This window comes from Papilio xuthus, unplaced genomic scaffold, assembly GCF_000836235.2.
Source record: "Papilio xuthus unplaced genomic scaffold, Pxut_1.1 DF826945.1, whole genome shotgun sequence".
NCBI lineage: Eukaryota > Metazoa > Arthropoda > Insecta > Lepidoptera > Papilionidae > Papilio > Papilio xuthus.
This window is the reverse complement of record NW_013531704.1, coordinates 6,013,684-6,027,015: the sequence shown is the minus strand read 5'-3', so window position 1 is coordinate 6,027,015 and position 13,332 is coordinate 6,013,684. Positions and strand designations below refer to the sequence as shown.

At 33.3% G+C, this 13,332-nt stretch overlaps 1 protein-coding gene across 2 annotated transcripts in view; it reads right to left on the bottom strand.

The window, feature by feature from the left end:
- Eip63E (cyclin dependent kinase Eip63E) overlaps positions 1 to 13,332 on the bottom strand; it is a 68,473-nt gene that overhangs the window by 28,735 nt on the left and 26,406 nt on the right. For both annotated transcript variants that reach the window (XM_013316862.1, XM_013316863.1), the window contains exon 2: positions 10,268 to 10,354. In XM_013316862.1, coding sequence (XP_013172316.1) covers positions 10,268 to 10,354 — 87 coding nt within the window. The remainder of the gene's footprint in view (positions 1 to 10,267; positions 10,355 to 13,332) is intronic.

Here is a 13,332-nt window from a genome sequence, read left to right as displayed (position 1 = left end):
CACTTATATGATTTCTAGATATGCCTTACTTATATTTCCAAATACCTTAATTTTGTATGTTTGAGCATTTGAAGGCCACCATTCAACTAGCATTTATACGATTTAATATTCAAATCGTTATTTAGTTATTAAAGGAGACTTTATCATACTAAATATGTACTAAGACTATAAACACTTTGAATGCCGCATGACAATAAATATTGTACAAGTACATTTTAAACTGTACAGTTTTAAATTCGTTGTACAATAAAATGGAACAAAGTGTACGGTAGCGGTCGATAAAGAGGCGATAGTAATGGTGTTAATAACCTTTTCCTTGTGGGAGAGCGGAGTCAGGGACAGTCGTTAGCCCGCACTAAACAATTCCGGACAATCGGAGCTATGGTGAAGATGTCTCGGACAACTCGACGCTACGCTCCGACGTGAGTCATGCCACAATTGTGTCACTGTGCGATTGACTGTAATCTTTGTTTTTCTTTTTCTTACAAGTGTTTTTACCCTACTTATACTACAAGTCATAAGTAAATAGGGAAAAAAATAATTAAGCATAGGACATTCGAGAATAGAAAAGCCGTCTATAGGCGTCACAAAACATTTTCTGTTCTATTCATTTGATGAGAATATTAATGTGTCAGGATATCACAACTCATTTATATGCACTCAATCGATCGATTTCGACAATTTTCTTAATAGATTCAAAAACTCCATACTTTAAATAGCCATTCAATTAGAACAGACATCCAATTAGAACAGATATCGTGAAATCGAAACGGTTTGAATATTCTATCTATTCAAATAGATTATCTAATATTGAAAGCGTTTGACTATTTGCCAAGCATCGTAGATCTGTCATGGATAAATTGAAACAATGAAAGTTCAACGACCAAATCTCGTAACGAACGGAGGCACAGGTTATCGAAAATCAAACCAGTTAGAAATATCTGAGGTGGTGGTATTATGACGTTTATTAACATTACTTATGGCACCAATAAATTGACGATAAGCCTCGACGTTGACGTCTTTGTGCCCGTATTTAGAATTCTATCGCATGAACGAAGCTGTCTCGAAATGATGGATTGGTATGTAGACTTGAGAAAGTTGTCTCGGCAGTTAGATTCTAAATGATTGAACACTATACAATAATTTCGTCACCACAAGAAATAAGGGTACTCATTTCCTGTTATTACATATTTCAAGGAAATCATCTAAATTGTTTGGACCTTTATGACGATATAAAAATTCACCTAATGGGCTTTTAATATGTCATCTAACAAAATGAAAACCGTATATTCCCTGTATATTTGTAGTTTAAAATGTTTTATAACATAGTAAGCGGGTACAGTGAACCGGTCGACCGCACAGGAACATGCCGTATTGTTCCCGAAAGACCCGTGAAGACCGGCGATCGGTCTTTTGTCCGACCGACCTATTGTCTGACATCTATCTATACAAACATAGCTTTTTCTTTTAAACGTGTTGACTATTTTATTACATTTCTATAGAAAAATCTTCAACTGAATCTATTGTATGCAATTGATTTCTATAAAATAAAAAAAAATACCACTATGTAGAGACTAGGAAAGCATACAAAGTTTTATATGATTATGGTATGGTGGTCATTTCACAAGCGTTTTTTTCATAAGCCAACTTAAAATTATATCTTATTCATCGTAATGTACCAGGGGAACATAACATGTTGAAGCATCATTAACAAATTCTTACGTTATTATAATCACAATTAATTTTCAATCGAATGCGGGTCATCACTACTACTTACTTTTATCATTAATTGCGCGACCGTCACAACTCCATTAGGGTAATACAGTGTGCTTGTTTTTTCTACTAAAACTCACTAATGTACACTGTAATGGTATTTTAATAACTCATTGCCTAGTAAGTTCGGATACTTATTACACGAATTGTTTGCGTCTAACGCCACTTTAGTTACGTCAACGTAATGTAATGCTTTGTTATTACCACCATAACAATAGGCCTGTATTAGGCATGTGATTTGGAACGAATCGAAAGCAAGTTTATCGAATTATGACGAAATATCGAAACCAAATTATAAGCATTTTATGATTAAAGTAAACTTTTGAACATGCAACATTTATCCCAGACAAATCTTACTAACGTACTCAGATTCGTTAAGTGATCCCTAAGGAGTACCTTAATACAATAACGGATTCGAGAAGCGAGCCTATCTATTTCTCAATGGATGACAACGCATCTGCAATCCCTGTCATGTTGAATATCCTTGGCGTCGTTGACAACGTCAGTGTTGCAGTCGCATGTTTTCCTCCTCCTCTTATAAAAAGAAATCTAAAGTAACCATCTGTTTAACTAAACTACTACAACCGTCTATCAATCGCTTTAAGTTTTAACAGACTCTCTTACATCGACATAAATTCAATAAATAAAGCCAAGTCGGTACAATTTAATAGATTTACAGTGTCATTGAAAACAACAAAACCCTTTGTGGTGTTTAATGTAAATACAGTTATACAGCGTCGCTCACATTTACCTTTGTTTACAAACATGTAGGCGCTGTTTATTCTAATTATGTGCTTTGTTCAAAACGCCAGGGGGCAAATTCTGAAGTGGGTAATTGTACAAATAATTAAATACTCGACCATACGATTAAGTATGAACTATTAACGTTTAGGACATAAGAGAAATTAACAGTTTGTTTACTTTAACACGTTAGCTGTCAGAATGATTGTTCGAAAAATCTATTTTTTTTTTAATTTTGTCCAAAACCATTTGAAAACACCTAAAAATATAGTAATACCTTATTTAGATTGCTCATATACTTATAATATTATTTACATATGAATGGAAGTATGGCTTGTCGGACATATAGTCCGTCATGGCAGCTAACGTGTTAAGATTAGAAAGGTTCAATTCGTGTGTACAAAAGTGACTGAATTTTGTTAATCAATCTTCTATTAAACCAATGTACTTATTATTAACGATGATTTAACAATCGTATTTTAATTAGGTCTTTATTCAATCAATCAATTATCGTATTCAATATTAAATTATAGCATAACTTAAATAAGGCAATAAAAGTATTGTTCTTCATGAAATTATTAAAATTAATAAAAAATATTATATATTATAACTAATCTTATTTCTTGGTGATATTTTAAATGCCAATGTTTAGATGAATAGATAGATGGATGGATGGATGGATAGATGGCTGTTTATTTGAATATATCTCCCGAATGGCTGAATGGATCTCGCTGAAATTCGGCATAGATGTAGAACATAATCTGGAAGAACATAGGCTACTTTTTAACTGTGTTTTTAAATCCGCGCGGTCGGAGTCGGGGGCTATAGCTAGTAACCATTAAACCCAGAGAACTTTACCAACCTTAATACTGATTACTATCTCTATCCATGCACAACATTTTACTTTCTACATTTATTATGTAACAAACGAATGTCTTAAACTCATGGAAAGCAATAAGAACCGTAACATGAGACTCGAACATGAGAACAAACAAGTCAATATCGAATGTATCCGGAGACAGCGAGTAACTAGGTCGAAGTACGATGGGAAGTCTGTTATCAATCATCTACTAGATAAACTTAAGCCCTGTAGAGTGCCGGAAGACGGTAATCTTGCCTCATTACTTGAGAATATTCTTAACGCTGTCCGGTGACGAAACAATATGTTTTAGCAAGTTACGCTATGGATTGGCATACAGCCAGACGTATAAGTAGGGCCGCTACTTCTTAGTCTCCAAAATAGTCCAGGAAAGATGGTGGGAAGGTGGTCCTATGTTGCTGTATTACTGTGGAGTCACAGAGAGAGTTCTGTTGCTCCTGGACAGTAAACTTCTGGGTTTCTGGTGTGTCCCTTGGAAATGCCAGATCTATCTGCTATTGCCCTTGACGTTGGCTGTCGAAGGAGTTATAGTGGATCAGGTGACAGTGAATCATTTGAAGATTTCTTCCCCGATACCGACAAAAAAGGTGTTACCACTTCAGTCCAATGTCAGTAGTGTGAAACCGGTCACTTTGTCTATGATGTTTGAATCTACATTTATTTAAAGTTGTCAACCATGGGAACTAGATTTAGCCGCTTCAACTGCATTAGTAACATCGAGAACTTGACCACGGAAACTAGAACTAGAAATATGCAAATTTAATCATCGTAGTACCGTAGGAGAGTTTAGATGAGTTTCCTGGTTGTATTTTAGCTTTGTGAAATTTGCATTGTGACATGAATTATTTAATTAAAACTAGGCACAAAACTTTATAAAGGTTTAAGGCTATAAACATCGATTTTTCTTTAAAAGTACAGTATGTTTTGTGCTGGTGGAATAGTCTTCAATGCCAATAAAAGAACAGCTGACGTACGTAAACAAAGATATTAGTTTACAAATTTTAAATAAGAGTAAGTCACGTAGTAATATAATCGCGACGGCAGCAGACGGTGAGGTATCGAAAGGGTTTCCTTAAATGGTCACCGCTCTGACATAGCACGACAAATGATTCACTGCTTGAAGGTCACTCCTACTTCCTGCACAATTACCCGCTACGTGTAAACGTTCACTTCCTTTACTTACTCGTACTTAAATTATACACACATTTGTAAAAATATAGGAATTTATAATTATAATTAACTTTACACATATGTCATTTATTACACGTCCTTGTCAACACTGAACTTTATAGACGAGATATAAGATTTTTTGTACAGAAATAGTTAAAAGCGTCGATAGCCTAATGGTTATGGTCGGGGGTTCGAATTCCACCATTCGACTAATGGCGTAAACCATATCCTAGCAGAAGCCTAGAGCTTAGTTGGAATGGTTAAAGAAATATTAGTAAATTTACAAAAAAATCTGCTAATATTTTTGTATAAAATGAAAAACAAAAAACAAGTTACATTAGTTGATTAAGGTAAAAATATTACTATTGAGGCAGACCATTTTTTTACAAAAAAAAAAAGTAATCATTCAAATCTTAATTCTGTAAATTTTATAAACAACCACGATCAAAACATAGAAGGAAGTCACAATTGATCTGACATTTAAATATAAGTAAAGTTTGCTACTTTAACTTTAATAAATTAGAGAAACATATACAAAACATAAAATTATTTGGCATCGGTAGCTGGTTAGCAGGGCGGTCACGAGTCTAATTATAATAAACGTCATGAAATGATTGTCGTGTTTGAATAGGTTATCATATATAGGAACGTGGATTGTTCTACATATAAGAGACTGTTGGCTGTATGTTGGCTATATGTTCGGCTTTATCGGTCGTGCGTGACGCGATCGAACCTTATGTTGTATGACTAGTAACGTCAAACAATTATTTACTTCGTCCCGCATCAGCAAACAATAATGTTGACACGCTTTATAAATCAAACGTAAATATTGCTTAGTGTAGAGAAAGGTTAATATGGTATAATCAATTTCATATAAGTACAAAAAACATGCGTAACTAAAATCCTATCCATGTTTTATAGGTCTTACTAAATAGAAACATGACAGTATTTTTATGTGTTTTCTAAGCATAGAAGGATGGTTAAAACTGTAATTTTTACCCTAATAATATCTAAGTAATCCAACTTATACTATCTTCATACTTAGGTGCTGTGTTCATAATAATAATTACATTGTGTTTTTAATTAAAATGAAAACATTTTTATCGTGTTCGTTAAACAGTGGCGAGCCGTCTCGTCGCCGTCGCGGCGTCGGCTCGCAGAGTGTACTAATTACTTTCGCCCGCGGGAACTAAATAACGTTAATGAGACAGACGGCCAGCGACGCTTTTATCATCAACTTTTGCTTTATTTCTCGGTTACAAATATCGATTTACTGCAAACATCTTCAGCACGAGATATTACTCATCCTATAAACAAGACAAGGAGATCGTAAATGACAGATTCAAACGTAGAGAATAAATAAAAATCTAATACGAATATATATTTAAACGCAACCGGTAATTTAATTCTAGAAATTCGAAACCAAAAAATAAACGTTTTCCTTAAATAAATTCCAAATTAAATCGTATTTATTTCGTAAAGAATTTAAAATATACATGGTAGAGTTCAACGGCCTTCGTTAAAAAAAACAGCCGCCCTAAAATCACAACGAAGTACCTATTTGTTAGTCCGGCAAGAAGGTTAAATATTTACATATGTAATTGATAAAATCAAACTGGAATATATGAATATATTGCTACATATTCATCTCTATTGATTATTCTAATTTAGGTGGTTTCTGATGCCTTAATATCTGTCAAACTTACATAAAAGGACCACCTTTACCGTGAGTCAATATCTCCATATAAAACATATGGTCATTCCTGTCATTATCTTTGACAACACAGAGATATCAATATGTTCACAGTAACTAGCCTTTAATTGATTCCGAGTGTTGGACAGAAGACATATAACTTCACAATGAGTATTACCGTAACCGAGTTCACAGGAATTGATGACTGATTAAGTTTGACCGGTATTGTGCAACCGTTACGACTGTGCAGATAACGAGTTCCGTACTGCTATACGATACACATAAAAATACGATAAGATAAAAGTTCGAAAAACTACGTTATGTTATAAATAACCGCATTACGTCATAGCCCGCTAAGGATAAGAAATGATTTATACGTTGTACCAAATAAATCTTAATCTACAGTACCTACTGTTTATATTATATATATTTCGACTTTCTTTAAAATGAGTAGTAATTGATAATTATACGTCTAAATAAATTTTACAAACACTAGCATATTTAAGCAAAACGATTATTTTTAATCATTCGATATTATCATATCTATCGAACTGAGAATACCGTATTTTATTTAATTTCATCGAGATCCATGCAGTCTTCTAAGAAACAACCATCCAAACATTTATACGTAAGATGAGACATATATCCCCCGGCCTTTTTACGGTATACAAATTACTTAAGTCCTTTGCGGTACACGCTAAAAATAACGACCTATAAAAAAATAACATAATAACACAGTTGATACAACGTTTAAAATAACTGTTTTCGATGTGTTACGCGATACACCTTATGTGGGCTGAGGAACTTTGTTTTTATATTGTTAACGATGTCTCGCGAAACATATAACAGTACAATAAATCAGAATACCAAACTCATTTATCTTTCCATGGAAACGACAAGGATGTGGTAATTTTATGTCTCTCGCTATTTATACGACGCTTTCGCTTTATGTTTACATTTCATAAAAATATTGGTTTTGTTTTTAAATACAGTTAACGGATGAACGTAATTAAGAGATTAGAAAAAAACGTTTCATCTCTCTACTGGATGGCGATATATATAATTAAGCGCTTTTTTTCTTTTACGTATATTTTATTTAGCTAGGTAACCTATTTCACAAATTCATTTAGAAAAAAACCATGAACGTAACTGTGTCTGTGGTCTGAAACTGTCTCGGTTTCCCCACATATGTCAGTACGCTTTATCATAAGGGTGTAAATACTATATTTAATATTTTGCTAATGAAATAGCTACTTGAAGTAAACGTGGGATCTTAAAAGGCTCAATCTACTGTGAATAACATTGCTCAAGATATCAATAACACAATACCAACTGGTTGGAATTGGTGGAACTGCTAGATGGATAACGAAAGCTTAATAAATCGAACCGCATGATTGATCATATTCACACCAACTTTTAGATATTAAACAAAATGTAGCCTAATACCTTAAAACTGAAAATCTTTCAATAATGTACCAAAATAGATATAGCACATTAGTATTAATGTTTAGAATAAATATTTTTTTAAATATCACAGAGTTAAAAATACCAAATCAAACAGAGCGTGAAACATCTAATAGACAGGGCCCACATCATACTAAAAATAACTTTAACCATTAGCGAGTTTCTAAACGATGGAAAATTTTATATATACAAAAAATTATCATTCATTTAAACTTTATTTGTAAAGATAGTTATAAAAAAAATCAACATGAACACGTGACGAAACGAATTAGAAGACTTCTATTTATTTTAATATTTAACCTTAGTAGTTAGCAACCTTAAGATCTCTAAGACATGATATTTCTATTCCAAAGTTAAATCAACATTTTCTTTCATTAATAGTACTGAGAATGGATTAAAAAGAACCATATACAACATCTCTAACAGGAAGTAGTTAACTATCTATAGTATACTGAATCTTACTTCTTACTTGTAACATTAACTATTATCTTACTAATATTATAAATGCGAATATATGGATGTTTGTTTGAAGGTTTGTCCGGAACGGCTTAACAGATCACAGTGATATTTGACATGGATGTAGAACATAGTCTGGAAGAACACATAAGGCTACTTATTAAGTTTTTTTTTAATTCCGTTAAGTTCTGGACAATGGAAAGAATTCTAAAAACAACATCGCATACATTAAGCTAAAGTATCTAACTGAAGTAAGTTCAAAACACTTTCCACGCTTCGTGAAAATCCTTCTGTCAGCTCATTTATAACAAACGCTGGGTTTAACGTCGCTTATATATTATTTATTTTACCATACTTTGTGTACTTTTGTTGTTTCTCAACTGACATATCTCTTTAAAATGCTAAACTGAACACTGAGTGAACTTTCAAAGAAGACATGTTAACCTGTTCTTCCTTTTTCGACTCAATCTATACTAATAAAGAAATTTGATTGTTTACATTGAATAGGCTTCGCAACTACTGACGCTATTTGAAAAAAAACCTTCCAATGTTGGGAAACTACATCCCAGGTGACATAAAAAATTAAGAAACAGCCACCTTTATATAAATTTAAACACATCACATTTAAAACACAATTGTAGATAAAATTCCAGACATTGCTCATTTATTATCAACTGTTTTTATCAACCAACATTTTAATACACACATTTTTAATTTGTAAAACATACATTGGTGGTACGACAAGTGAGCGCGTGAGTGCGAGAATGAAAGGAATGAATGCTTGAACATCGTTCCCGCGCCGCTCGGCCAGGTTCGTGAAATTTGGCGCAAACATCATTTCGTATAATTTTTTAATCGGACATATAATCCACAGTTGGTACTGTTAGGAAAATCCGACACAGTGCCGATGTACTGGCACAACACTAGCCTTACTAAAATGTCGACGTTTATGACCCCTCACTATTCATTCTGACAGTGGACTTTGGAACGAAAGCACGTCACTCGCGCCAAAGATTCTAATTAATAATGTCTAAAAGTACATTATTGCGTGTAACAAGTTGAATAAACTATACAAATCACGAGTCAATTAATTAGATTTTAATAATACAACAAACATTACGTTGCGCGTAATCTTATATATAAAATTCTCGTGTCACAATTTTTTCCCATACTATTTAGTAGGTCTGAGAATCGACCAACATCTATTTTTAAACCCGCGCGGACGGAGTCGCGGGCGACAGCTAGTCTATATATAAACTTCTGTTTGCCTGCTTTGTGTCACATGTTCCGAACATTTAATAACAACACTCGATACATGGTCTAATTTAAGCGCACTACCAAAATACCCAGTTTATTTGTGTAACCAATTTGTGTATAATGCTATTTCTGAATATAGTAATCATCATATCTCTGTTCTTATTCCACTCACGTAAGTAAGGAACACAACGATTTATAAATCTTAATGTTTTTGGCGTAATTTTAACTGCCGATGTGCCTATCGCGAATCATACCCAACCCTAATAAAAATGCCAAATCATAAATGTTTCATTACACAAATATATGTCGGAGAATATGATGACAAATTATGACGTTAATTATTTAATTCGAATGGTAACATCGCTTGTATGGTGTGTGATTGACGTCTGTCAGTGTCACTGTATCTGTCAGTAGTGCGCGTGGTCGTTTGACAAGTGATAGACTTGGTCTAGGGACAGCGCCTGCGCCGGTGTGCGCACTGACTGAATAAAGCAGTATCGTATGATATTGACCATTTAAATAACAAACCGCTCGGAAATCTTTGACATATATATCACAACTTATTTTTCAATTGGTAATGTTATTTGCTATTGTTATAATTACTTTTCTGTACACCCTTTGTATCGAGAGATAGTCCTAAGTTTTCATATAAAAAATCGACTAAAAAAATTTTTAGAAAGGAAAGTTTTCAATAACACTTCATGTGCAACCCTAAAAATAAATATATTTAATGTGGAAACCCTATTAAATTTAGATCTTTTGATACTTATTAGGTTATTAAATGAGAGAATGTCTTTGTTTTTGATATATAAAGCCAATTGTAAAATACTCACATAATCTACCGAAGCTAAGGGACAGGCGTTTCCTGAGCTTTTGCATTTTGCTCATAGCGCCTCCCCTTTTTTCTCTCATTGTCACGCCTGCGAACAAAAAACACCATTCGATAAACACAACCGTCAATTTGAGGCAAAAATTAAACACAAACAACGCTATCTTTATCCAAAAAAATAAAGATAAATAAAAACAAAACATATAAAAAAATCGATAAACAATTTCGAAACGCCAATAGCATATTTGTTATGTTACGTATTCCATCATATTATATCTTGCTGCTTTTAATAGCTTCAAACGTTTTATGGAACTTAGTTTTTTTTATATAACAGAAACGAGCAGCAGGAACACCGAGGTGTTCAACGATGCCCAAGGACATCAGCAATACCAGAAGAACCGCAGATGCGTTGCCGGCCTTTGAGATGGTGATACCCTCGCTTCTTGAAGGACCCTAAGTCGTAGCGGTTTGGAAATACCGCCGAGGACAGACTATTCCACAACACTGCTGTGCGAGGCAGGAAGTTTCACGCAAGCCGCACGGTTGTGGATTGCCAGCCATCGAGTTGAAGATTACGCTCGATTGTGTGCGTTAAATTGGCCAAAAAGACACTACTTTTTTTTTAATTTCTAACAAGTAAAAAATTCTGCTTAGACATTACATTGTAGAACTGTTTGTTATTATTACTATGATAGGTGATATAAATTAAGCTACATTACATAGTTAATGTTTATAAGCGTAAGTTAACTATGGCAATCCTATTTGCAAGTAATAATCCTAAAGACGTATAAACACGGGTATAAGACGATAAACGATAGCAAATTATCTTTCACGCAAAACAGAGGGAGATGGGCTATAAAGTAGGGATCACATAATCCTCAATTAATAACTCGATTTACAACCTCTAGTCATGCTAACACCCCTTAAATAACAATCTAATAGACAATAACTCGTCTCAACGGGCGTTCGCGTTTTCGCGTAAATTCTTGTTCTGTGCAACAGTTTCTTTTACGCTATTTTTGCGATGGGCGGGATATATGTTTTCATTTTCATGAATTATTTGTATACGCAGTGTACTATTTACGATGTAATGTGAATTATACTTTGCGCATCGTACATTCACAACCGTGGGTTTCCGAGTCCAAAATATCTGTTTAAATTGTGACGACGATATGTTTTATACAGAGATTATAGTGTCAGAAACCCACGGTAAGAGGAATAGTTAAAGGTTATATACAAAGACTACTAATCTATCTTTAATAAGCGACTAGTCTATGTTTTTCAACGTTCCTTGACAATATGACAAAAAGTAAGCAATCTTATATTTTAATAAAGTAGCGGTATATTTCCAATAACAAGGAATTATAACAATGACATTGTAAACATATAAATACACTTAGTAATAACAGTCTCGGAGTTCCTTTTGTTAGTTAGCGATTCGCGGAATTTCATAGTGTTATATAATTTTAGTACGTAATATTTGAATAATATACAGAGGAATTAATTTACGATGATACGCTTCTAGATTGTGTAAAGACTACGGAACGTAACAAAATATTTCGAAGATCATAAATCTAAAGTGTTTCCAATATTTACGTATATTAAATTTTTTATATATAGATTCAGTCCTCGCGGAATTTAAAAACCTAATTATTAATCTATAGTATTAAGTATCTTCCAGACTATGTTCTATATCTATGCGATCCGTGCAGCCATTCTGGAGTTACCTTTCACCAAACATTCGCATTTATAATATTAGTAAGATATCTTAAAAATACTATGATTTAAACAAATATACGAATAAGTTCCCGTAAAGGTAAATCATGTGATGAAGATATAACTTCGTATGTATAAATAAAAACCCGATTCAGAGATGAACATTGCTTATTATGACGTAACACAAATATCATATGACAGAGTGAGGTAAGAAAAATCTTATCAATTGTAAATCTAAATACTTAGTGATTGCTTGATAATTGTCATAAATATACTTGATAAGTTAAACGATCTCAGCTTTGATAACAAAAAAAATTGCAATAAAGTATCCTCTGTAGTACATAAAATTAAAAGCAAAAGAGTTAAATGGTACGAAGAAAACATTATAATTATGTGTATTCACAGCCAAAACAACAAACAAGAAAACATCTTGTCATCCTTCTCATTTTCCATTAAAATAAACAGAGATAGAAACAATGATAGATAACCCATAGTAACAAGTTTATTATCTCTGTTAACATTTCAATGAAAATTACTAATACGTCACTTCATTACATTTCCTAACTCTTTGTACTATAAGATACTAACAGCCGGACTATATTAACATAATAAACGAGACAATTGTAAATACAGAGCATTATAGAATAGACAATACAATGGTTGATACATTGTTTAAACGACACCGAGAACCACAGCTGCATCAGATCATACCAAGCACATCCAATGCATTGTTTACGATTCGAAACGGATGCGACTCCATTTGTATCAATATGGAATTTAAACTTGACACTTTTAAATTATTCAATATACAAAAATATATATACGAAGCAGATCAAATTGTCGATAAACAAAACATCTGTGGAATTATATGTACATATTTTTTTTTGCGATTGACGAAACATCTACGTGACGTATACCATTTGTTTTTTTTTCAGTATTACTAAATAATATTCTTATATACGAATCGCTGTGGGAAATAATCTCTAACAAGAACATCATAACTTGTTAAAACAATATATTTCTTTTGATAACGTATAACGCAAAATTCTTCAGAGTTGATGTGATACGTGGTTGTGAAAGAAATTTGATAACATGAATATAAAAATTCGGAATAAGTTTCCTCTTAGGACGGAGAAACTTCCAAAAACTTCGAATATATCTTTATTAGCGTAGAGGCAAGTTTTTGAAGTACACCGACGTGAAGATATCAAACTGCTATTTTTCCCGACAATGTCTGGTCGGACGGCGCTTGCCAAAAGCGCGTTTGGCGCCGCCGCGACGCCCCCCGCGTTTCGACGATATTTAATTTTATATTCTTTTATTTCTTCAGACACCACGAGCCGAAGTTCAACG